The sequence below is a fragment of the Papilio machaon genome, chromosome 2 (assembly GCF_912999745.1).
Source record: "Papilio machaon chromosome 2, ilPapMach1.1, whole genome shotgun sequence".
NCBI classification, from domain to species: Eukaryota; Metazoa; Arthropoda; class Insecta; order Lepidoptera; family Papilionidae; genus Papilio; species Papilio machaon.
The window spans coordinates 5114055-5140122 of record NC_059987.1 but is presented as its reverse complement, the minus strand read 5'-3'; the positions used below and the strand labels follow the sequence as shown (position 1 = coordinate 5140122).

Below are 26068 nucleotides of genomic sequence, written 5' to 3'. Positions count from 1 at the left end.
AACATGATAAGTGCATTAGCATTATTATCTCGATAATTACTTGCTTGCATTTGGCCCAAATAAACGTGGTTGCTTTTAACTTCTTCGATTACCTTCGATACACGCTCGTTCCCCGAACGATTGCCAACACCTAAGGTATTCCGATGCCCTCTCGACTATTTGAACTATTACTTACCGCCCAGTTAAGTAGCCGGAGTGCCCAAGTAGTCGGCTCCGAGTACCAATACGACGTGTGTTTGCTCGCCCAATGTTCAACACTGGAATCAGCTTCCTTAAAGTGGTAGCTTAATCAACTAATGTATGCACATTTCGTTACCACAACAAAAAGGCTTCTAATGCGGAGTAATGGGACTTATAAAACTCATATACCGCATCTACAAGGTCAATTGAGTTATCTTGAGCGCTGCCGGAAGATTGTTTAATACACAAACAAGCATTTGTTGCTTTTTATAAATAATCTTTTTAGGAAGTATTATAAATTGTCTGAATTTATTAACCGACTTGTATAAAATGATTTAAGTGTATCACGTTGAGACGACGATGTCGGTGGGCGATGAGTAACGTGCGTGCCGCGTGCGTGATGCGTGCGTGGGGCAGCGTGGCGGGCAATCAGTCGCCGCCATTACGCCCTGCCGCCTAACCGTTCTCATTAAACCCCTACCCGCCCCTAGGCCGCGGGGATTGTTTCCTATCCCTTTGTCCTCTAAAACTGAACTTGATTAGGGAAACATAATTCCAAAATATAAATAGTCTAATCGTAATTTGTAAATTTTTTACACGATATACAAGGATTGCGTAAAAGGAGCCGAATTTAATGATCTTAAGATAGACAGCTATGATTCACAGTATTGTGTCCGTTTGGACATACGTCTCGTCGGAGGCATACAATGGTCCTTCAATTTCCATCAAGCATCGATACGGTGGAGACGAGCCCGACTGCAATTCGCATAAAACGGTATTCTTATTCCAATTTACATTCGTCGCCCGTAATGCCATCGGCGGACCATTCGCCCAGACCTTGACAGACAGCGGTGATTTATAAACCTCTTTATATGTTGTGCCTAATTAAAGTATAATATTATATTTTAATGTTAACCTTCTTCCGGTTTGTAAAAAATATAATTAAAAATTAATTATTTGTGTAAAAATAAATAAATAAAATATATAAAAAAACTAATTACGGAATTTGTTGGAATTAAACAACGTATGTAAATATTATTGTATTATTTCCTGAAGCTCTTTGAAACATTCACTATTTCAAATAACCTTTGAAAATTAGTGTAATCTAACATGATCGTCAATATTATAGGTTTCTAGTTTGTTTTCTAATACCACTGTTGTTTGTAAAAAGGGTTGTTAGGGATAGCGATCAATGTAGCCATGCCCAATCATGCGGTAGCGAGAGCCGTATTTATGCGCATCTAATTTGGCGCGGTAGACTCTGGCCTCTGCGGGACATCGCTTCTTATCGCAGTGAACGTTTTTATTTCGAGCACTTTATTGTCGCTGCGTTCCGAAGGCTTTTTGCGCGATCATCAATTTCCTCGCCTCACCGATTGATTTATTCATGAAATACCCTCGCCTTCACACAGGAAGTGTCTTTTTTGGCCGTCGCGTTGCTGAAATTTGTAATGAAGCTCATTCGAAAACAATGCCTTATTTATTATCGAGTACTGAGAATTCATGTAGGCAGTTTCAACGACCAGGTGGAACTTAAAAAGCCTTATTAAGTGTAATAAAGTTTTAAAACATATTTGAAAATCCAATTTATGCTTTTCTTATATTTGCTACAGAGATTAATAGCAAAAACTAATTTACGATCATGAGAGTAATATATCGAGCGGTACGCAAACAAAGAATAATAACAGCCAAAATAACAATGGTTGTCTACATCACCGATGGAAATATCGTTTAGAATAAGTTAGAGAGAATCAGATAGGCGAGTACTGCAGCGACCGATCCGTCAATGTCGGTCCGAGTTTGCATTACACGGCCTTTATCTGCACGCGCTCGGTTTAAATCGCAAACATCAGCGGGATTGTTTACCAAATTGTTTTCAATAAGCTTTAAGTAATGGTGTAACCGCGAGCTGAGAACTGCGCCGCCTCGGCCGGCTATCTGCATACCGCGGCGAGATTTATTAGCAGATTAGGCGTTCTTTAACGATTTATAGCTTTTTATCGAGTTACATAAGTAAAGTGTGTTACAATGGAGCGGGCAGATAATGACGTCGTCGTTTCTTAGTGTAATGTTTTGTGTGCGAATGTCGCGTGGGCCTGCAACGCGACACGACATGACAAGCCGTGCGGTGCAGCCTGTGCGCGCACTCACTTAACGAGCTACGGCACGCGATCGTCACTAAATTAGCGGGCTTTTCCTTCCGCCGATCCCACGCGCAGGAAATCACGAGAAAACGCAGTTTTTCATTACTCTTTGCGAACTGGATCTCCACGCATTTATGTAACGACACCGCTGCCTCGCGCCCCGCGCCCCGCTGCCCGCGGCTGGACCCGCTTGCCGTACAATTGAGATTTCCACTTTTTGCTCACTTTTATTGCTTCACTTCATGGAAACTTTATTGTCGTGAACATGTATCCGTTGATATGTATCTTAAAGAAATCGCACTTTTTCTAAATGTCTCTCACTCAAACCAGCTCTCGGCTTATTTTATATTCCAACAAATGGTTACTGCAACGACTTACCTACTGCGGTACTTCGTAACGTGCAACTTTAAGATTTATCTCAATCCGTAGTACGTACGGACCGACGTATGTTTGGGCTATCGTGATCGCTTATCATTAATATTATAAAAGTCGTGTTGTCTGTCAACTTACTTATTAATATGTGTTTCCATAGGTTTTCGCCGTACGGGTTCAAATACCACCTCGAGACGGCCAGCAGTAGCTCCCAGCGACGCGAAGATGACCGCATTACCTACATCAACAAAGGCCAGTTCTACGGCATCACGCTCGAGTACGTCCACGACCCAGACAAGCCCCTAAAAAACCAAACGGTTAAGGTAAGTCACATTTGTATTGGTTTGACTAGCCATCATCATTCTTATATATTATGTACTATGAAATATTTGACACTACTTCTTTATTATTAATCGTGGAGCAGAATTTAATAACCTAATATATTAACATTTACAAAAATAAGAATCTATAGTTATCTAAAGAAATTTTGAGCACGTAATAAATAACATGAAAGATATGTAAGTAATAAATAAGTTTTGATTGGTTTGAAAAGGAAACTCATTTAATTTATTTCAAATCTAAGATTATACAGTTAATGAAGCAGTTAACTAGACCTGTTTGGTTACTTCTTTAACAACAACAACTTTACGAATTAAGTCATTAAACGCAATATCACTTATTTCTAATTAATGCTAGATTGAAAAATCCTTGTTACAATTAACTTTAAAAGAATTGTTATTTGTCGTTTCACGCAAATACCTTAGTTTTAATTTTTAAGTTTTTCAAAAGTCATATTTTTGTACCTATGATTTGAAACTTTCACCATTGCTCTAAGAAAAGACATCAACGAGACTACTCATTAAGTCATCTAGAGAGTCGAGGGATTTTGTCGTTATTTGATTATTGAGTCCCTTAGCAAAGCGATGGCCGGATGTTTACCTCTCTCAGACGTTAGAAAGCCTAACAGACTATTTGAGGCACGGCCCGCCATTAAATAACTTGGATACTCGCGCTGAACGACTCTATTTAAATTGAGCTATTTGTTAACAATGATGATTACTGCGATATTGCAAAATACACACATATTTTTAATTTCGTCTTGAAAATAGTCCGAGATTAGTCATTGCAATATTTGTTCTGAAATTAAGCTACACATAATACTGTATTATGTTGGGTTTATGATTTTTCTAAAGGTAGATAAAATAAAAACGCTATGCATAATATACTAACTAGATAGTTGTTACGAGTATATACGAATTGACTCACGATTGCTTGATCGCTAATCTGATACCAAAGTGACTCTACAATACAATGAGGATTGAAAAAAATAATTAAAAAAAACTATTGTCAGCGTATAATTCTATGATGCGACACTAACAAAGTGGTGTCGCGAGATCCTGGTGTGAAAGCGAGGGTCCCGACCGCAGCCGCGGCTCGGTTTCACTGCTCCCGGTTGCATTACGTGTTCGCCTTCAACGACTCACTTTCATAACCGCTTCTTTTTTACACAAATGATTTTTATTTGTTAGTTTTTCTTGTGAAATCAAATATGACATTATTTTTACTACGAATAGGATATTTAAAGAATACTCTACTTTGAGAAAACAATTAAAAGCTCTATGCAAATGAATATGTAGCTAATTAGTTGATCTCGTATACAAAAACTATTCACAAAGTTTATAAAATATGTTCGTGAATTTTTCGCAAATGTCAAACAAAATTAACAAAGATGAAAACTATTAATCTGACAAATATTTAACAAGCGAATAATTAAGCAGTCATAAAACAATCTCGCATCGCGTGAGAACAACCGGTTATTGTTTGAAATTATTAATATGGAAAAATAGGGGCCAAGAAAAAATGATGAGTTATGTTTACATTTTCTCATATTATTGGGAAATCCCCTTACAGAATTTCCCGACGTTTCCTTTGAAATTACATAATTACTGGAATAACGGGCAAGTGGTTTTTTTCTAACTCGTCGTGTACAATAAAACTAGAATATCCAGACTAAAGACTCTAATACTAATTGTTTTCAAATTACCTCAACACTATTGTGTGAAAACGTATCTTCCGCTCCCATGATTACAAGGGATATCATAACAATGCAAGTGAGCGAACACAAATATAACATTAATGCTTGGTTCGATTGTAAACAATATGCGTCATTAAATATACCGGAATAATTGAATTTTCCTTCGTTTTTCTTGCGATGTGTATCGTATTTGAGCGCGCTTTATCTTGATTCAATGGAGTTAGATCGGAATAATCAGAGATACAATGCGACATACGTTTGAAGTTATTATTAAGGCAGCAAGTGGGCCGCGCGTCCGGCGCATTCAATAACGACTCGGATAGATACACGGTGCTTATCTCGCCGCAATCGAGTGCGCATTGTATGGCCGCGCCTGATAATTAAGACGACGCTTTTGACATTCGCCATATAGGAACACAATGACCGCCCCGGGAGCGCGCTGGCCGCACCGCCTCGGCCCGGGCCTCGTCTCGGATAATATCGCTCCCTTAAACAATAACCTCCGCCGCATTATGATAAAATAATTTCAATGCGCCAAACATCATGTTTCCTTAACGAGCAACTTTTTGCCTTTTCGAACATAATGTCAATACATGTATCCGAACAACCTTTAGCTTGTTAAAGATTATTCTTTAAAAAGTTTCAACAATACATAAGTACCTATATTGCGAAGAAGTAATACTGAATTTTGGGCAAGTCTGCGAGTTTTTAGGTACATCGTAACAACATCTAGAAAATAGTTATAAAAATAAGATGTAATAGTTATAAATATATATATATACATTTATATATGCGTTTATGTAATAATAATTTATAAAAAGACTAGATTCTATAAATAAATATACAACTTCGATAAAAGTAGCGTTGGAAAATTATGACAGGGAAATATATATCTATTTGCATTCAGAACCTTTATTAATACTTGTTTCCTACCAACGCATATGCAAATCTTCTTGTGTGTAAATATGATATAAAAAGTTTCACAAAAAACAAGCTAAAATTATTTTATGATGTTTATCTGATGTATGTATGTAGATATCTAAAGATTAAAGCTGAGCTTCCTTATCGTATTATAAGATTTTTATAAATGTTTATAATAATACTTAGTCGAAGTTTGTTCTTTTGTATTAACTAAGTTTCTTGTTTATATTATGAGTAATAATGACAAATTTATGAATAGCTAGAATTTCTAGCAATAAAGATAGCCTTTGTTACTCAGTGATAATGTAACTTTCTAGAGGCAAAAGATTTTTTTAAAATCGGACTATTAGTTTTTGGGTTTATTCATTGCATACAAAAGTGCCTATTTTTTTATAATTAGTTAGATGATTGCAATAAAAATAATGTATCCCATGAATTTAATGTCAATTTTGATCATTAGTTATCCACCGTTGCTGACAATTTAAATTCACACGCGATGCGAATATTTCGCGTGTCCGTAAGCTGTTAGGAGATACAAGAAAATTCGGTAAAAAGAGAGATTCGGGCGCACGGAGCGTGAGTGGCGAGGCTGTAATTACGGCCGGCACCGCCCTGCCCCGCCGCGGCGCAGCTTTGCTGGCCACCGCCGATATCATCGGACAGATTTACTCCGAACGAACCTTACGGCGACTCGTGTACGAGGTTTTGCACCTAATTAAAGGTACCACGTTGCCAATACAATGGACCCACCTCGTCCTCACTTTTCGCACGCCAAGTATGCCATTTACATTTGAATGAACATGATAAATAGAATTTTAAAATGTTCTTCGAGATGTTCAAAAGTTGAAAAAATATTTTATGTGCTTTGGCACGGAAGAAAATCGATCAATCACAGAATATGAGTGCAATTAATCACCTCGCTAGCAAACGCGACGTGCGTGATGTTTGATGTTCATGTCACGTGAAGGGTGCATTACAATTATTGCTAAAAAAATTGTTGGTTATGCACAAGCGTCATTTATATTTTCAATACAAATGATATTATTATGGTATGTAAATGCTACTAACCTCATTTCTGTGTTAAAATGAAGAATATTCTTTTACAGGATAAATATTATACCATTGTCTTAAATGTTAATTTTCTTTCAACATTTTTAAAGCACGCAATATGTTAAACGTTTTTATGACAAACTGACACTTTGTGGATGAAGTCGAGTAGAAGATCGTTATCTATTTGCAATATGTAATTTACATACGAATGATATTTAATACCTTTTAAGCGGCCGTAATAAACTTCCGCTTATCGTTTTATTCTCGAGCGCGGCTAAACCGCGTATTGCATGTTCACGGCGCGGCGTGGCGCTGCTGTTCATTGACAACGCTTTTTGCTCTATTTCTTGTCGATGCGCCAACATCATTGTGCTCACTTTCGTAGCAACGGAAACTCGCGTAACGAGCCGCGCTGTTGTATTCTTTTCTTTTTGCAATATTTTACGATTTTAATGATTGCTCCGGTTTGCCTTTTTAAGGCGATCGTTAATGATGCCTTTTACACTCGACACGTTATGCTCGATGAGGGATTATAACGGTCGGAATTCGAAGCGCTCGGCTCCCGCCGCGCCCATTCTGCGGACGTCGTCGTCATGCGGCACGGTGAAGGGCTGTCATATGAGACAGATCGAATAATTCTCACAGGGCGCATTGACGTGTAATGAAATTTCGTATCTGACACTGACAGAAAGAGTTCTTTAATGTGTGTAGGTATAACAAAAAATGTGAAATTAGCATACGTTCGTTTGATATTTGGAAAACGCCAGTCACGCTCTCGATCAATCACGCGTTGAGATCTCAATTTACCGTGCACCCCTGTCGCGGCCGCGACCCGCTCCGCTCCTTGCCAGTCTTTCCGGCGACAGAAAAACGTTAATGATTATAAATTGCACTGATTATACATCGACATATAGTCCATGGTACTGCACTTTCATTTAGTTAATTAAATAAACGATTTCATTCTTTGCTTAATCGAAAGTAATCAATAAAACGGTGTTGTATATTTTCAACATTAATTCGCGATTCTTTTAAATGTTCGAATCCATAGGGTTCGTAACGTATCTGAGTTATTTTGTCAACATGTGTAGTTAGAGACGTGTTTGCAAAAAATAATGTTTAGAATATAGCAGTTTTTTTTTTATATATTGAATCATTTGCTTCTATGAACTGAGGCATCGGTACGTATTTTTCCATTTAGCAAATGTAAATAAAAATGAGCCGTAATTGGCTTTAAACTGTGATTTATTGACTGATCAACATATGTTAATGCCGAACAGTGTTACAAAAATCTCACTATAACTTTATCGTCTCACCTAAAGTTATTTATCACTGCCGTCTCGCGTTAATATAATGTACTTTTTATGGCTTTCCTTATTTTTTGAAAGTAATTTATGTGAATTTAATGTAATTGCTTTTTTTGGCAGTTTTGTTTTTCGTTATAAAATTTTATCATATAGCAATCTGTCTGCAACGATGAAAGAAAAAACACAATTATCTCAGAGCGCGGTGTTCCGTTAAGCTTGGAAATGAAAGTACCTACTCTTTTGATCTTATCCCGAAGGCTACTACGGTTCCACCATTATCCTTGTAACACGTTTAACACGCACAGAAGATAAAATCATCTAAAATCTGTAAAAAACGTATTTAAAGATTCTGTGAAAGAAGCAGTAAGAGCTAAATTTATATGTGTCAAAAACACTAATCATATTATAATAATATTATAAACATTTGTCTGGATGTTTGTTTGTTACTAAGTATTTCCAAAACGGCTTAACAGATATCGACGAAATTCGGCACATATATAGAACACTGGAAAAACATATAGGCTATTTACTTACTTACTTTTTTAATTCCGAGCGGACGAAGTTGCGGGCAAAAACTAGTACTTAATAAAACAGTAATATTTCGTGTTGATTTAATTTAAGAGAAAGATATAATGTAAAAGAGGATATGCGTAAGAAGGAGGTAAATTTATATATGACGGCTGGTAGAGATGTATGGAGGAGTAGTAAATACTATGCCGACCCTCCATAGGGATAAGGGCAGGTTGATGATGATGATGAAATTTAAGAGAAAATGTCTGTGTTCCGACCATTAGTGTTAACAAATTGGTCCTAAACACTCAAAGTGCATTTTGAAAAAGAATTCGTGAAGGTCCGTTGTTTACATAGTGAAACATATCTAGACAAATGCATGCGATTCGACGGCGCGTGAACGTTTCATATTCAGCTTCAGGCGCACGTAATTACCTTCTATAACTGTTACGTTACTCATTACGAGTTATTCGGTAATATTCACGCAACTATTCTTATCGTTAAAATCTAACGTTCTTATGTACGTTTTGTTTTTGTTTTTCAATTCACTTACTTTTTTTAGTTTTAAAATTTGATTTAAAGAAATTAATAGTTAAAATCGATGTGAAAGAAATTATGTTTCAATTTTGAACTCATATCCAAATATAAGATAGTGAATTGCTCGACATGGAAAATATAAAGGTGAAAGTAATGTACGGCGTGCGAAATAAATCATATCCAGTCGGTTATTTACATATGATTAAAGATAAAATGTAATAAGTATCTAAAAGAAATGAATCAATCGTATTTCAGGTCGCTAAATGAAAGGCTGAACTTAAATAAACTTTCACTTAGTCTAAATCTATAGTTTGAATGACAGCCGCGCCGCGCTGGCCGGAGCGCGCGTTGCGTAATGCGGGGTTCGTCATTGTTTCGATATTGGAAGTGTCACAGCGCGCGTATTTAGCGTCACTCCGAGATAGCATCGGGGCCAGCGTGAGGCTGTAATCAGCGGCATTAGGAGATATAAGGTTCGGTTTCGCAACGCTCGCCCGCCACACCGCGCTTCGATTATCTTAATGCCGAACCAAAATAATCGTAATGATTGAACGATCCAATTGTTCCATATTCGCAATAAGCAAATTACTTTTGTTACTTATTGTCTATTAATCATTTATATCTTTTGCACACGTATCAAACTCTTGGGTTGAATAGACTAATGTGATAAAGGTTAAAAACGCATAAAATGTTTAAAAGACCAATCCTTTTAATAACATAACTACATATTCTGAATCTTCAGTGATATACCATGCTTGTTTGTTTATTGTGTAAAAATTTCGTGTTTCGGTAACATAATATGATACAACGGATAAAATGCCACACGTAGTGTTTGCCGTCGATGGCCGTCGCGGCAGCTTTATCGGACGCACTCTAAGCTGTAGGTCCGAGTAGGACGTCTCGCGTATCACATCTCGTCCGGAGCCCTGCGTACAATCCGACATTTCCTTTCGACATTTGAGCAGATTAGTGTTACGACGCGACTTTGGATTTTAATCCGACGCCGGACGGATCGCGGGAACTGCTCCGATTTAATCGAGGTTTAGTGGTAACTAGCTACTCCATTAGCATTTTAATTCTATAGACAATGATACGTATCTATAGAGCAATTGCATTAGATATTTTTTTTCTGAAAGTAGGAATTACAAATATCCACGACAGTAAAATTTCAAATTGCCACAGTTTACGTTACAGTTATTCTTATTCCTTCTTCAAAACAAAGAAATAAAGTATTATGTCCAGCTAAATCAGAATACTTTGTATACAAATATTCTTTTGCATTTATTGTAAAACAAACATAAAAACACAGAACAAATTTCCGTTGATAGCTAAAAAAAAATTAAACAAAACAAAGATGATTACTATTTATTAATAAGTAATAGTATGACTATGAGGCGTGCAAGGATATAAGTAATTTTAGGTCTTGGACTTTACGTTGAATGAGAAACGAAGGCTATACGCCGGATGCGGGGAAAGGCGTGAGCAGAGCAGGGGAGGGAACAGGGCAATTTGTCGGCGACGGAAGCTCCCCATCTCTAGTAATCTTGAGCTCTGCCCTCCGGCTCCAAACTATTGCGTGGGGCACATCCACATTATGCTGTTTAACATAAATTTCTATATATAACTCTCACTTTATATACCTTGTACTCAGCATACTGTTTTCCTTTTTATTAAATATCAATACATATGAAAAATATCCATGTGTAGAATATTATAAAACGTGATTATTAAAAAAACGCGTGTGTTACGCAATAGTGTATATATATTGATACTTTCTTATATAATAATTAGTCCAAAGTTGTCAAGCAACAACTGACTATGTTTGGATAAGTTATTACTCTATGAACTTTAATCCGGTTTTCATCTTGTCTCATGAATTCATTAAATAAAAAGTAAGTTCGTCCGTGACTTCTTGATATTGTAAAAGGTATTTGCTTCAAATGATCCTAGTTATCCGCCTCCTTCTAATGTCCATATACAAATATACATACATCTATTCATACATAAAAATGTAATTAATACATGTAATTTACTGTTTTTTTATCATTGATTTTGTAAGAAATTATTCTTTATTCGGTTTACAAAATGAATTCTAAAGTTCAAAATATTTATTTAAGTTAAGATAATCAATATTTATTCATTTACGTCATTGTCAAACAAAGCGAGCATCAATGTAATCCCCACTTGTGTTACTCGAGCGCGACTTCTTTTATTTACGAGCCGACAGCGGCCATTGATAAATCTCGTTTGATGCGAAATAAATACCAAGACGTATTCTAGGAGCGAACTCTCGGCGGCTACACCCACAGTTCCGCTCAGAATTTATGTCGAAACCGACATTCACCGCGGAGAACATTCGCAGCAAATAACCGGGGCGTTAAAACAACTAGCAAAACTGGCGCACTTAACAAACAGACGTATCCGTATCAGATATAGCGTATCGCGACGTCGGGACATTACTTCTGCTCTATCGATAAAGCTCAGCTGTAAGTGGAATAGTTTCGCGGGGCGGTAAACATAAATAATTGTCATAAAGGCGATAGGGTCTGATGGATGGCCGCAGCGGCCGCACCCGCTCTAACGAGGAGTCCGACAAAAAGCACGATTGGAGGAAAGCGAGTGCACTGATCATCTCCTGCATAACAATATTACTTAACATGCTGCGTGCAGTGGTTGAGGAACAAATGATGCGAACATGTATAACGCGTTCCGCTACTTACTGCCACGCACTACTTGTAACGCTCCATGCTCGTATGCGTAACAGATAATGTTTTAATTATATTCAATTTGATAATGTAACATACCGGTTAGGGAAATTTTAATGCCATTCATCTGTGAATTTGCAGTTTTTTTCAGTTGAAAACATATTTTTGCATAAAATTATAGTATAAGTCTGTTGTTTTTCTGACATACTTAAGTTTTTAGCCTAAAAAGTGTAACTCCTGTGTAAATGTATTACTGTTTTAATTGTTAACAATGATTTAATTTAATTTAAAGTTAACTTTTCCAAAACACAGTTTCCTGTTTGTAAGTCTAGATAAATATATTTATTAATATTATATGTTATTACTCGTAATATGTTCGATTTCCCAAACGTGATTTTAATTCAGAACAAGTTTCAAGTACCCATAATATTCATTTCATAAGATAAATGAAGGCCACTCTAGGGCCAGTTACGGTATTAAAAAATACCTCAAATATGCGAAAAGAGCAAAATTAGCTCTATAAAGATTTACTCTGTGCAATTTAAAAAGTTGTAAGACGACTTCTTGACTTTCTTATAGGTCCATTTCTTAAGTATTCTTAGCGACACCAAAGAGAAATTGCGCCGCGAACAGAAACAAAGTGGGTACAAGCGCGGCCACGAGTTTTAATTAGAACATTTATCTGGAATGAGATCAATAACTGCCTTCGTGTGAAACGAAATGATCATTTCCTTTATATCTGCCTGTACGCTTTATGAATACTAAATGTAATATAATTGATCACGTATCTGGGCGAAGTTATTTCTTTGTAAATAATTTTCCAGGACTTTATGTTGTTTTTTAACATTTCATTATCATCGTCGATATTATTTTAATTAAATTCACAGTATTTTATAGCGGATATTACTTTATATTTTCAGTTAAATAGAATTTAGAATAGATAGCGTCTAATGTAACGAAGATAACAACTGTGTATTTGCGTCTAATGATCTAGAAGAGGTAATTTTTGTCTGGTAATCTTACGTAGTCGGGCATATGTTTCTGTCTTCAGCATTTATACGTAAAATGTAGATACCGCACTACATCTTATTCCAATATGAAAGCTAACTTAACTATAACCAATCTGTCTCCACATAAAAGACACCTTAATCTAGCTCTGTCAATGTCAGGAAGTTGTTCTTATCAGAAACATATTACACTTACCCCTGATTAACGATACGTCTTGAGATGTCCCGCGTAAGCCTTAGATAACAATCGACTTGTGTATTATGCATGAAAAATGCAACGAGTGGTTATTTATTCAAATAAAGTGATGAAATAAAGGCGGTCGTGCGACCGTACTGCGGGCACAGCACAGCGTCGAGCCGCGTGCCTCACACACGCGGAGAGAAAGCGTGTTTAATCAGATAACTAAGATTGTCAACCGAGTCTGGGCTCCTGAAATCGGGTCGAATGTCGATACACTCGATTAATTAATTGACGGTCCGAAAAGTTGGAGGTAACTGGTTCGAGAACTCAAAACTCTTGCGAAACATATAGCTACTTCCATGTACTGCACATACGTATAGTATATGCAATTAACAGTTATTGTCTGTGTGTGTATCGGAATTATTTACGATACCTCCTCTAAATGTATATTCTCGCCCGTGATATGGCCGCTGTAACTAATAACATTTAGAACTTTAAAATTGTATAAATGTCTTTTCATATATTAGGGGAAATCAGGAAAAAAATCTAACATGCAATACTTCATCAATACACTTTAAAATGCACTGCAAATAACATAAAAAAACGTAATAATATAACAATTAGGATAGAAAACAATTACATTTAAAAAATCGATTACATAACTAAATCGATGACACATCGTTGAATACCACCAAAATGTTTAAACTATGACGGTAGTCGGAAACATTAGTTTGACCATCAAGGATAGGACCGACCTTTAGATTGTCCAATCAATTAACTTGTATGAATATTCTAATAAAATTTACTTTTATTATCTGATTTAGTATTCAACGGAAGTATTAATAATGATGTTTAAAAAAATATCGCACGGAGTCTAATGAGAATGGGGTTTGTTAATCGTAAGAAAATGTAACACGGCTGTTATCAGTATCCGTAAGTCAATCAGATGAAATTTATTATTTTAAATACCTATTATCGTCGACACCATAATAGTTGGCACTGATAACATTTCAATAAGTAATAAAGTAAACGAGAAACATTAATTCGATAAAACTGAGACTTGTCTATGACACGTTGCGTAATTCAGTCATTTAAGCCCCAGTTGTAACTCCGTGTCTCTGTCAAACAACAATAGCGACATTGTTCGGTGCCAATTGTTAATATAAAATAGGTATTAAGTTACGTAAAATATTACAACTGGATGGAGTTAGACCTTAAATTACCCAGTAGACCTCATGAATCATTTATATCAACAGCTTAAAATGTACTGCTGCTACTTACGAGATAGATATAACTACAAATTCTGGCGTAAATAAATACGTGCCATAAAAATGTCAAAAACTAATAAACCTCGTTTTGGTGGCATATGAATACAGATAAGATATGACCTACCATCTAATTTTTGTTTACAGTTATGCATGCATTATGTATTTACCTATGAATTTGGGGAATTCTTGTAAAGCAGTAAATGTTTATATTTAGTAACGGCGATTAGGTATGTGTAGTAGAGTCGAACTGCACCGTTACAATTTTATAAGCGGGTTATCTATTAGTATGCATGATTCCGTTCAGTTTACGCCCGATGTCCGGAGAAAGCCGCCGTCCCGTTTATAGAAGTGCGTCGCTATTCGCCGACGCGAATTACTCATAAATACATCGGTTCACAATAAAACTTTGTTTTTATTGCGCGTCGCCAATACCGTAACCGAGGTCCTTGCCGTATTTAATTGCGATTCCCGCGCGATAACACCGCCGTTATGGTATCGAGCGTTTTATCTTCGTAGACTAAGCTTTCTGAGTATACACGATGCGTAGGCACAAGTTACGAAAACTTCTTAATGCACTACAGCTACAATATTGTTGAAAAACTAATTTATTCATGGCATGTCCTCGTACGTGACTGTACGATCCAAAATTGGAAATGAAAAAGACATAAAATACGAAACTTGCCCGATATCTTTATAAAACAAAATGACTTCGATCACGTAACTGTTGAGTGCAAAAAATAATACGGCTCGACTGTAAAGATGTAAAGGTAACTTAAAAGTTTCGTACAGTCGGCAGTTCCATGATAACTTTTTAAATATAGCTTTAAAAATTATAAGAAAAATGATGAGAATAAGTTTCGGAGGTAGGTAGGGCGCGGGCGGGCGAACTCGCCTCGTCGATCGGCGATCGTCGATCCATCAATCAGAGGCGACGATCGGTGCTTTCTCGTCGTTAGCCCTATATGGCCGGGACTGGCACCACGCCTGGCGCAACTTACTTCTTTTTCACTTCATTTTCTAACCCGTTCATAGAAATCGTCCTAACGACATATTTCACTTATACAACGCAACGGAAACATGCGACGACCATCCGAGTATTGTGAAGGGCATTCAAATGAAATATGGAATTAAGATGCCCGTCTCGACGACGTAATCGTATTCGTTTAACTTAATAACTGAGAAATGCTGCACGTAATCGCGGCCAGTTTATTCGCGAAATGCTCACGGCATCGCTCGCCTTTGCTTCTGTCATTAAAGCTTGCGATAAATTAAATGGAGCCATACCTTTATATAGGCGTTTCTAATGAGTATTATCGCGATAGTGTACATTTATACGGTTTATTTATATTTAATATCTTGCGATGCACACTCTGTATGCGAGTTATAATTGAGTTTAGAATATAATCAGCTAATATTGTATTTTGTTTCAGAGCGTGGTTATGCTGATGTTCAGAGAGGAAAAATCCCCCGAAGACGAGATCAAAGCGTGGCAGTTCTGGCACGGCAGGCAGCATTCAGTGAAACAAAGAATACTCGACGCCGGTGAGTTGAAACGATCGATTGCCGATGTGTTTTTACAAAATAACGCCATGTTGCGTGCCGAGTCATAATTACAATACAAATTAGTAATTTAAAATCACAATGACTCCTTGCATTTTCCGCGAGCATACGACGGGCGAACGGTAGCTCATAGGGAGACCGAGACACGATATTTACCGCAGAAAAACATGATCGGTCGTGCTCGAGGCGACACAGAAACATGGCGGTGAAGATTTGCGTGCGGCGAGGGCCTGGGCGAGGGCGGCGCACGCAGCACCTAATTACCGCACTGCAGGCAGAGGAGACGCGCCGCGCGCCCCGCTACCCACCATTATGTGTCGTTAGGACATTTGCATAAATAACGCGCATCGTCCGCGGCCCACACCGCTTGGCGAACCTATCAATCGGCCCGTCTAAAAATAAACATCGTGGCGCCGCTGCCGCCTAGCCTCATCCCTGCCCGTCGCCCGCCACTACGGTCTTATGTTACCTTCGCTCGTAATGACACATTCTGTCTCAACTAAATTAGAGATATAAAACAGAATGTTACGTTTCCACGAGGCGAGGTTAAGTAAAACGATATAATAAAGATATCCGACACGAGCTCTATGAACGCGACGGCCGACTAACAGGAAATCATAAAAATTCGTGAGAAACCTCCATCTCGGAGAAGCAGTAAACACCTGTCCCGTATCACCGTATCCATTTTGTTAAGTCCCGATATAAACACAGTCGATAGCTTGATCGCATGATATAGTCGCTTGTCTAAAATGAACGTTGAAAATATAAGCAAGCATACGATATAGTCGCAAGCGGACATAATTACCGCGATGATATCGGGGAGCCGTTCATTAGCATGTTAATTGCGCGATGAGCCCCCGCCCGATACCGCGCCTCGCACCTCGCGCCTCGCGCCTCCGCCGACCTGCGAGAGTTATCGTCGCCAGTAATGGTGCTGCCGTGACGTTCTCAAGCGTTTCGATAGCCGTCGAACAATGTTGATAAAATAAACGACTGTTTTTATACAAATTCAATTCGATGCGTTCGAATGTAAAGACTATCTAAGTCTATTAGCACGGGTAAAATTAAATGTGAATTCGTTTTATTGCCACGCCGGAGAATCGAACGAATAGAGGCTTGCGTCATCGACATCGGCGGAATGCTTGCTTATTAATCGGCCACCTCAGCGCGAGTAAACAGCGCTGATATATGACACTTTACACATTCTAACATTGCTTAACTGAGGCTCAAAGCATTTGTAATGAGTGACACCGCCGCAAGCGCTGCCTATAAATTTAATCTCAAGGAAAATAAAAACATGGAAGCCATTAATTCGCGCGGTCGGGCCAAGTTTAATGTCAAGGTTTTTACCTTATCTCGATGTTAGTCAAATTTTGTGTTTTTTACTCTGTTGATGTTATTATACAAAATGAAATAATATCTAAAAACCACCGAATTTTGTCGGTTAAGACCATATAAGGCAAAAATAAATGTGGGTGTCGGAGAAATATATCACTGTCCGTGTACTAACGATATTTATGTATACTGGAACTGTATGAGACAAAGTCCGTGTTGAAGCTCTATTTCGTTGTTTTGACAACCTTGTAAAAAATGTATTCGTTAATTCTTCTTTAAATCAACACGATGCTAACACATTGTTAAGTTATTGGTCGTCGATTTTTATGAACATGAAACATTTAGAAATATCTAGTATTCAAGAAATGCGGAATTCTTGGGTATCGTAATTGTGGGGTTTTAAACTTTTAAATTTTTTACAAAACATTAAGTTCAATTCACAACCCTAACTAAACTATAATGCTCACAAAGAGAAAATGCAAGGTATTTCAGATTTCTTATATAAACTCCTCGAAGAAGAACGAACAAGTAAAAAAATATGCTTTGAACGAACTTGGAAGGAGCGTCAAGGGCGATATCGGACACCTGTGCGCGGCGAGTGAGAGGCGGGGAGAGGCAGGCCTCGCCGCGGCACAGAGGGGCTGCAACGCACCGCGCGCCGGCACAATACGTTCTCCGATTACCTGCATGTCTTCTTGTTGTTGCGTTGCGTGTCCACTGCCCGTTGCAGCATCGCTTCTTCACTTCCACTGCTATGCCTTTAGACAGTTTTCGCTCGTCCCACGCTCGGCTGAGTCGACACGACGCAACCGCTGTTCCCTTTAAAACAAACACCAACACTGCTACGAAATTTACGCCGGCACCAAAATGAAATTACATTACGCCCAATAAAATACATGTGTATTACATAAAATTCATAAAATCAAACATAATATACTACATGCATTTACTTTAAACATAAATTAATAAACTTATTTTACAATATAGGTTTTTGCGATATTTGTGTTTTTTACTTCTCGATTAGAACATTTCACAGATTCTTCTAGATTGAAACAATTTAAGTAGTTTAGTTATCTATGGCATTTTATACTCTCATCAACTATCTGCTATCGGCTTTGCTGATTATATCCTAATGCTGGCAACAGGCGAAAGCAAGACCTTTAACGTTACGAGTAACATTTGCACTTTAGCAAAGTTAAATATATTTGCATTAAGACAGCATCCCGTGAATACCGGATGCCGTGACCCAGCGGGTTAACGTCATCAACAGGCACATCTAATTACACAGGATTCATTGAATTTGAAGGAAATAATCCTTCAATACTATATTAAGATAAAATATTAGCTTGTTTACATGTTTACCTTTTCCTTTTTTTAAATTAAAAGAAACAGTTGGATAATGTTTTTAATGAGAGCTGGAAACTTTTAGTCTAATAAATATTACTAAGCTTACTTAAAAGACAACTAGATAAGTTCTCAAATGTACCGACGAACTAAACTTATGTTGGTAGTCACGACTAAACAGGACCTAACAATTACAATGGAATATGTAGGTGTTAGTTTGCGCCGAATAGCAGGAACACTAGTTTGTGTCGTAAATTTGTTAAAGCCAGTCAAACAATAAGGCAAGCTGAGGGCGGGCGGCAGTACTCCACGGCTCATAAACACGTCAGCGGTCGCGCGCCCGCACAGCTTGCGGCCCCGCTGATAGGACGGCCCACGCCACCGTCGCGAACGACGCGCCATCTCGCGATTACTCACTAACGACCTCCATATCAACATTAACTCCGCTCCTCCGTATAGATTGGGGGTGCTAAGTCACGAACTGCTCTCAATATTCAAATTAAAAATGTACATTGCCAATAAATTCTCGTGCTTTTCATATTTCACCAAATGGTAAAAATTAGACAAAGCATCCTAATATTCTTGAGTATAATAGAATCACAATACCTTTACTCGTTACTCGATATAACATTAGGGAAAAAAATAGAAATAGCAATTCGTTGTATCTAAAGAGCAATTTGAAAACTGAAAAATTATCCTGTAAAGTAAATAAATAATCCTCGGCTTCGTTGTACATTATTTAATATTCACTAATATGTTTAAATGTCAAGAACATCCATTCAATAAGGTGGTGCTCCCCAGGATGAGAGAACCTTGTCCCTTGTCGCGAATCTATCAATGATATCGTGTTATTATTCACGCCTTGTAGAAATAAATTTCCGTCGTCGATGACGTATTGTGCATTAAAATCTTAATCGAAATCTCCACATGCATTGTCTACAATTATACGTTCGGACAAGATGAATGACGATGTTTTGTTTTATTGCAGACACTAAGAACAGCATCGGCCTCGCTGGATGCATCGAGGAGGTGGCACACAACGCCATCGCCGTCTACTGGAACCCACTCGAAAGCGCTGCCAAGGTATGGTTTTTATCTATTTTATTTATAAACTATTTAATTGATTAAAAATAAAATTTTAATAAATTTAGTTATACTTTTAATTAATAAGGTTACCATAAAATTTTCAAAGTATTAAAAATTACCTTTGCCGTAGTGTTTGTTTGTTATTTTATATTATTGCTTATATGAGACGATTTCACATCAAATATTTATTTTTTTACTAAAATAAGAAAATCTACAAACTATCAAGACCATAAGAGGTAACATAAAACTATTCACTTAATATGCATTGGTAATATTTAACATACAAAGCAGTGGAACCATAATTTAATAGAAATAAGCGTCGTAAAGAAATAGCCGCAAGTAAACATTAAATTACCTCTGCTATGAATAAATATGCACATATATTAAAAAGGACATATTGTAAGTACGGAACGGTCATCTTTTTTTAAGAAATTAAAATGTGGATCATGATTTTATTGCGCTAATTAAGGATCAATTTAATTGAAACTTGTCTCCATATTGGGTCGTATAGCTTTGTCCGCGCCACAAAAAATGATTACTGCACAACGTACAAAGAATCCCATACCTCTCAGAGAACGCGCTGCATCGCAAGCCATTATTATTATAATTAAACTAGCATTACCGTTTTTACACAAGTTTTGCTCTCTTTCTTAATTCTTGGGAAAATTTATGTTAGCAAAAAATAAGATCTTAACATTACAAAAATGAATATCTTTAATTAATGTAAATATTACTGGACATGAAACGTCCTCGATAAAATAATACTTTATTATTTATTTCGTATTGAAGCAGCGCGGTATTCTAATTAACCTTTTTATGTCGGCGACGCTTATTAACGTTGATTTCCTCGCTACCATGTACAGTGTAAAGGCTGTAGTTGCTATAATATAGGAACATGGAAGCACAAAGACAGTTTTATGCATATATAATGAAACTCCTTCGACGCGAGCAAAAACAACGTGAAAGACCATTACGGGAGTGTATCCACGTTACCGACGCGAAGCCGACTTAAGTCGTTAAGCATTTAATTACATGTGTATCTTATCATTAGAATTCAATAGTAACATTGGAGCTTAAACTAAAAACAATACAGCGGAAATTGAATGAGCGTTTTAGTACTGTGAGAAACTAACGAAGCTGCTACTGGTCGATGTTAATATCGTAAAACTTTATTTTTGCATTGAATCGATAAGTATCATCGCTAATTATTAATTATTACACGAAAGCATAGCGGATGCGAGCCGTTTGCGATCGTAAATATGCGTTGTGACAGTGATCGGTGGCGGTGGCGACGGCGGTGTACAGTAAAAACGTGAGGGGCGTCATTTGCATAGAGCGCGGTAATGAGTGGCGCGGTGTGGTGCGATTCCGACCGACCGGCTACTGCATAAAAACCACCCTACACTGTAATACAGCGCACTTCAATGAGTTTCATTAAACCAATCCCGGTTATTAAACCTTTTTGTATCGCCGGAAGAATTCATCACGAGACAGGACGGTGCTTGGATAACCATTATCAGTTGCATTTATCAAAACATTCTTGTTACTGTTTAGGTTAAAATACTTACATATACTATTAAATATAATTTGTTAAATTAGATTTTACTACTTGTTACATTTTTCATGTATGTATTTATTGTTTTCAGATCAACATTGCAGTGCAGTGTCTAAGTACGGACTTCAGCAGTCAAAAAGGCGTCAAGGTCAGTAAAAATGAGAACTGCTAAAGGAAATTTCAAATAATTTGCTTAATAACTAGAAACTCTATGACACATTTCACAAATTAGGTTATTGAAGGTAGTATATCAACGTTTATTTAATTACAGAAACATAGTGGGAATGTAATTTTGTAGCGAGAAATATTAATTTAAACACTTCACTAAAAGTATGTAAATTAAAGTTACGATGAGACTTCTTCAATCAAGAGGTCGGTAACCGTGTTGTCGGCGACGCTTCGATAAGCGTAGCGCGACATTATACACAGGGTGGGTCGGTACTGCAACAAAAGCGGTAGCGGGAGCGAGTAATGTCTATTTGCAACATGTCCGTTGCCCGCTGGCCGCTCGCGCTCGCACCGTGCCCAGTGACGACGCTCGACCTCGAACTGACGCAATTAAGACGTTTTAACGCGATTCGATTCAGACACGTGCATATTTTTCCTTATTCGTAAATTTATCGCAATTATCCCTCGTGAACGTTTATTAAAAAACTGTTTTTTTGTTAGAATAGTAAGATAACCGTAGATATCAAGCGTGAAATCATTTTAGTCAAAACAATTTGTTTGAATGGTTCTCTAATTGTTTATGGTGACTGATAAATGCAGGCGGATGGAGAAAGGTGTGATAGTAAAACTGAGAGACACGAGCATATACATAACTGTTATTTAAGTTTTCTGTAAAATTTAGAAATGTGTAAATATTTAAAAACAAAAATTTGCAGGGCCTTCCACTTCATATTCAAATCGACACCTTTGAAGATCCGAGAGACACGCAAGTTTATCACAGAGGATACTGCCAGATAAAAGTGTTTTGTGATAAGGTAAGGCGAAATACGTATTGTCCTCAATTATTAATTTTATTATGCCAGTTATTTCTATTTTTATTTCAATGTGTCGTTTTAACTGTTGAAGGGCGCTGAACGAAAAACAAGAGATGAAGAGAGAAGAGCAGCGAAAAGGAAATTGTCGGCCACAAATAGAAAGAAGCTCGATGAAATATATCACCCGGTGACAGAACGTAGCGAGTTCTATTCCATGGCGGACCTCTCGAAACCTCCAGTGCTGTTCAGTCCGGCAGAAGATATTGATAAGTTAGCCGGAATGGATATTCAGGGTTTCTACGGACACGACGAAGCGGCTCTAGCAGAGGCCCATCTTAAGGGAGCGTCGCCTTTCCTCCTTCATGCAGCGAAGCCGCAAGTTCCAGCGTTGAAATTCCACAATCACTTCCCACCCGACGCCCCTGCGTAAGTTAATCGACTAAATAATATTACCTTTTCTTTAAAGTATAAGGTGACAAACGAGCAAGCGGACACCTGAATTCGCTAAAATAGCGAAACGACCGCTGCCCATAGACCTCCGCATTTGCAGATGCGTCGCCTACCTTTCATCGACAGAGGAGGGAACGCACATAAAGAGACTAATTCTCCTTCCTATGCGCCCTCTTCTCTGTCAAAACTACCATCCTTTTCTAACCCTTCACCACAAGATAAGAATGTTAAGGAGAAGACCAATATCAGTCCTCCGGTATGCATACGAAACGCGGAATTGCTTCGACTTCTTGCATTTATTTTGTGTGGTCTTAGTATTTCACCAGTGGAGCCGGCCATTTCATGCCTGTTGCATGTTGTTGCGGACTCTAAAACCGTTACTAGATTTTGCTATCCACTTTAACTTCATAAACTTATGTTTAAATACTCGTCATTTGTGATTATTCTTCCCGACTTATCTTGCTATTTTTAAAAGAAATTTAAATTTGAATTTCCCACTTCAGTTACCGATCGGATGTGGGCGGACTGTCTCCGTACAGCGACCGCAAGGACTCGCTGGAACTGGAGGGCGTTCTGGGTAAACGTGCGCGCACCGGCACGCCGCCACTTAGCGAGCGCGTCATGCTGTACGTGCGCCAAGACACCGATGATGTATATACGCCGCTGCACGTCGCGCCGCCCACCACGCAGGGCCTGCTGCACGCCGTGAGTCCCTCTGCCTCTTACCGCACACGCTTGATACGTCACATTGACCGGTATTTGCACTAAACAAGTCAAAGTTACGGATCAAGAATGCAGCTGCCGTCCGCGGCGAGCGAGAAATAACCTTGGTGATGTTAGCTAACCGCAGAGCACGAATGAGCGAATTGGACATTGATGTCTTCTCGGTTACTCGTGATATCGATATTCGTTTATGAACGTATTTTTATAATCGAATGTTAACGTAAACGAAAGGAATCGAGACGCTTCGTCAGCGCCGCGGGTGCCGGGGACGCGGGTATCCGCCGCCCGCCGCCCGCGGCGCCGCGTAACCGATGTGGCGCTTCATAACCCCGTCTAATACTTATGACACACGATCATCATAACTGCATGTTGTAATTAACACCCGCGCGGCCGGCCGCCGCAATGGACCATTCGCGGGGTCCTCGCGAGACTTCAAAATTGTCCTTGCAAAACCACTAGACCGGTTACTGAGCCAACGTCGATCCGTCAGACGAGACGTCTCGGTTTAAAAACCAAAGGCCCATTGTAATTTTGTTTGTTTTTTGCTCATTTTCAGATTGAGAATAAGTACAAAATTTCAAGTTCGGCAATAAATAATCTTTATCGAAAGAACAAGAAAGGGTAAGTGGTTTTCATTGGCGTCAGACAGTTTCATGATTACATACCGGCCGCCTCGCGTTAATAAGGCCTCGCTTGTCCTGAGGGCGCGCCACTAACTTCACGTTGCTTCATTTACGAAATGTCCTTTTAACTATATATCGCTTTGTAATTGATTATACCTACACATTAATTTGATACCTCCATGCAAAACTGACATTTTTATAATTTAAATGCACTAAAATTATTTTCCACATTAATTAGTAGCATTTTAATAAAAAATAGCATTTCAATTACAATAGAGAATGATGTAATTTTTTATTAAACTTAATTAAAGATATTGCAATATCATACATATCTTTTTAACATCAATAACGTCTTATAATAAATCTCGTCTAAATATTTTTTAGGATTACGGCCAAAATTGACGACGAGATGCTGGCATACTACTGCAATGAAGACCTGTTCCTGCTGGAAGTCCGGCCTGCCGGTGCCAGCGAGGACGAGCCCCTTTACGACATCACGTTCGTAGAGCTGCCGCTCGACCACTAGCGTCGTGCCCGCGCCCGCCGCGTCGTGCCCGACGCCCGCCCATACTCGCGCCGCACCCACGTCTGACGCTCCCGGACGGATCCTCTCTTCGCCTGCTCAATGCGCTCTCTACTAATGTTTTTATGTGAAATATTTAATTATTATGGTCATCTGTGGCGGATTATGCGAAGGGTCGTCTTAACATCCCCATTTACACTCATAATTTATATGATAAGGTCTCAAAAATTGTCGATCTCAGATTGAAATTTACTATTAAGTGTTTCACCATACTTTGTCTTAAATACAAACCGAATGTCACAAATTTTAGTCAGTCGTCGTTTAAACGACGAGCGCTAGAGGGACCGACTTGTTAATACATGCATATTTTAGTGCCTTATGAAATTACATAACATCGTGCGACGATTTGACGATGGCAAGAAACATTTTGATGAGTCGGAACTAAAGTGACGTTTGAGAGTTGTTTTTTAATACTTATGTAATGAGAAATGATCTGCTGCGTAGAGGAATTGTAACGTGCGTGCCATTCACTCGGTTATCATTCTAGATTGTAGTTATTGTTTCAACAGGTACCTTTTAATCTTGCCATGGTGATAAAGTAAGAAATTCTTGTCACAAACATTTTATAACATGTAGATAGTATCTACAGTCAATAAGGAATATAATGTGCCTTTGACGTAAAAATAATGTTATTTTTTATTATAAGTGAGTTAAGTCAAATTAAATGCCATCCACTTTGTTAAGTTTTATAAATAAGTTTGCTTTTATAAGCTCGCTCAATACAATCATTTAGTAAAGTTGATATTAGTTTTAAGGTCAAAAACGTTCAGAAATTCCGTTCTTCAAGCCATTAAAAGAAATTTGTTAATTTGGGTTAATTTTTTTACAAGATCAACTTGCCAAGATTTATGACAGTTGATAAACGGAAGCAATAAAAATTGATTTTTAATTTATGGACAAGCTACAGTCGCCGACGGCCAAGTCGCGCCGCGCCCACTGCGGCGCGCCCTGTCGTCTCCGTAGGTATGTAGTCACAAAGTCAACATAGTCACAAAGTTCAATCTGCAAGTTTAACATTATAATTGTGGGGAGTGGTATGTGTACGATTTTAGATTTTATTTGATTTAATAGTTTTTTATTATTTTAATATTTTCTTTTTCATTACGTTAGTAATCGAGCCTTGAGGACACTTAAGCATCAAGTAAGAACCTGACTTGAATTTTCGTCGTGACTTATTCTTTATAAATGAATGTTTTATGTTTTAGAACTAAATTTATTGCATCATTTTCAAACATGTATATCAATGTAAACTGAACCCATTGATCTGTAACGGATAATATTTTTCAAATTGTTCTATTTATTACTCTAAGTGTGTTTTTCCACCGATTTATTCGAAATCTAGAACCAGGTTCTGTTTTCACAAAGGGGTTGGTCGCAGACAAAGTTGCCCAAGATGTTGTTAGAAGTGCCTAGTGCGGACGGTTCGATTAACTGCCATATTATGACATAAACTAGATTACTTACCTTAGCTGTAGAGATTTAGTATAGTTTGTTACATTATGATCATTTTCTCAATCGAGTATATTATAATCAAATCTAAGATAATGCTATTGATACTTCTCATTATAATATGTATTATTGTTTTTATATGTTGAGCTGCAATTGCGCTGCG

The 26068-nt window shown here is 37.9% G+C and overlaps 1 protein-coding gene across 4 annotated transcripts in view; it reads left to right on the top strand.

Annotated features, from left to right (window-relative positions):
- Positions 1 to 25212, top strand: part of LOC106709051 (protein grainyhead) — a 95263-nt gene extending 70051 nt beyond the window's left edge. For 3 of the 4 annotated variants that reach the window (XM_014500711.2, XM_014500708.2, XM_014500709.2), the window contains 9 exons: positions 2857 to 3019; positions 15645 to 15756; positions 19442 to 19536; positions 21186 to 21242; positions 21979 to 22077; positions 22169 to 22503; positions 23031 to 23232; positions 23807 to 23871; positions 24258 to 25212. In XM_014500711.2, coding sequence (XP_014356197.2) covers positions 2857 to 3019; positions 15645 to 15756; positions 19442 to 19536; positions 21186 to 21242; positions 21979 to 22077; positions 22169 to 22503; positions 23031 to 23232; positions 23807 to 23871; positions 24258 to 24399 — 1270 coding nt within the window. In that variant the 3' untranslated portion in view covers positions 24400 to 25212. The remainder of the gene's footprint in view (positions 1 to 2856; positions 3020 to 15644; positions 15757 to 19441; positions 19537 to 21185; positions 21243 to 21978; positions 22078 to 22168; positions 22504 to 23030; positions 23233 to 23806; positions 23872 to 24257) is intronic. The other variant, XM_014500710.2, reaches the window with a different exon arrangement.
- Positions 25213 to 26068: the final 856 nt, after the last annotated feature.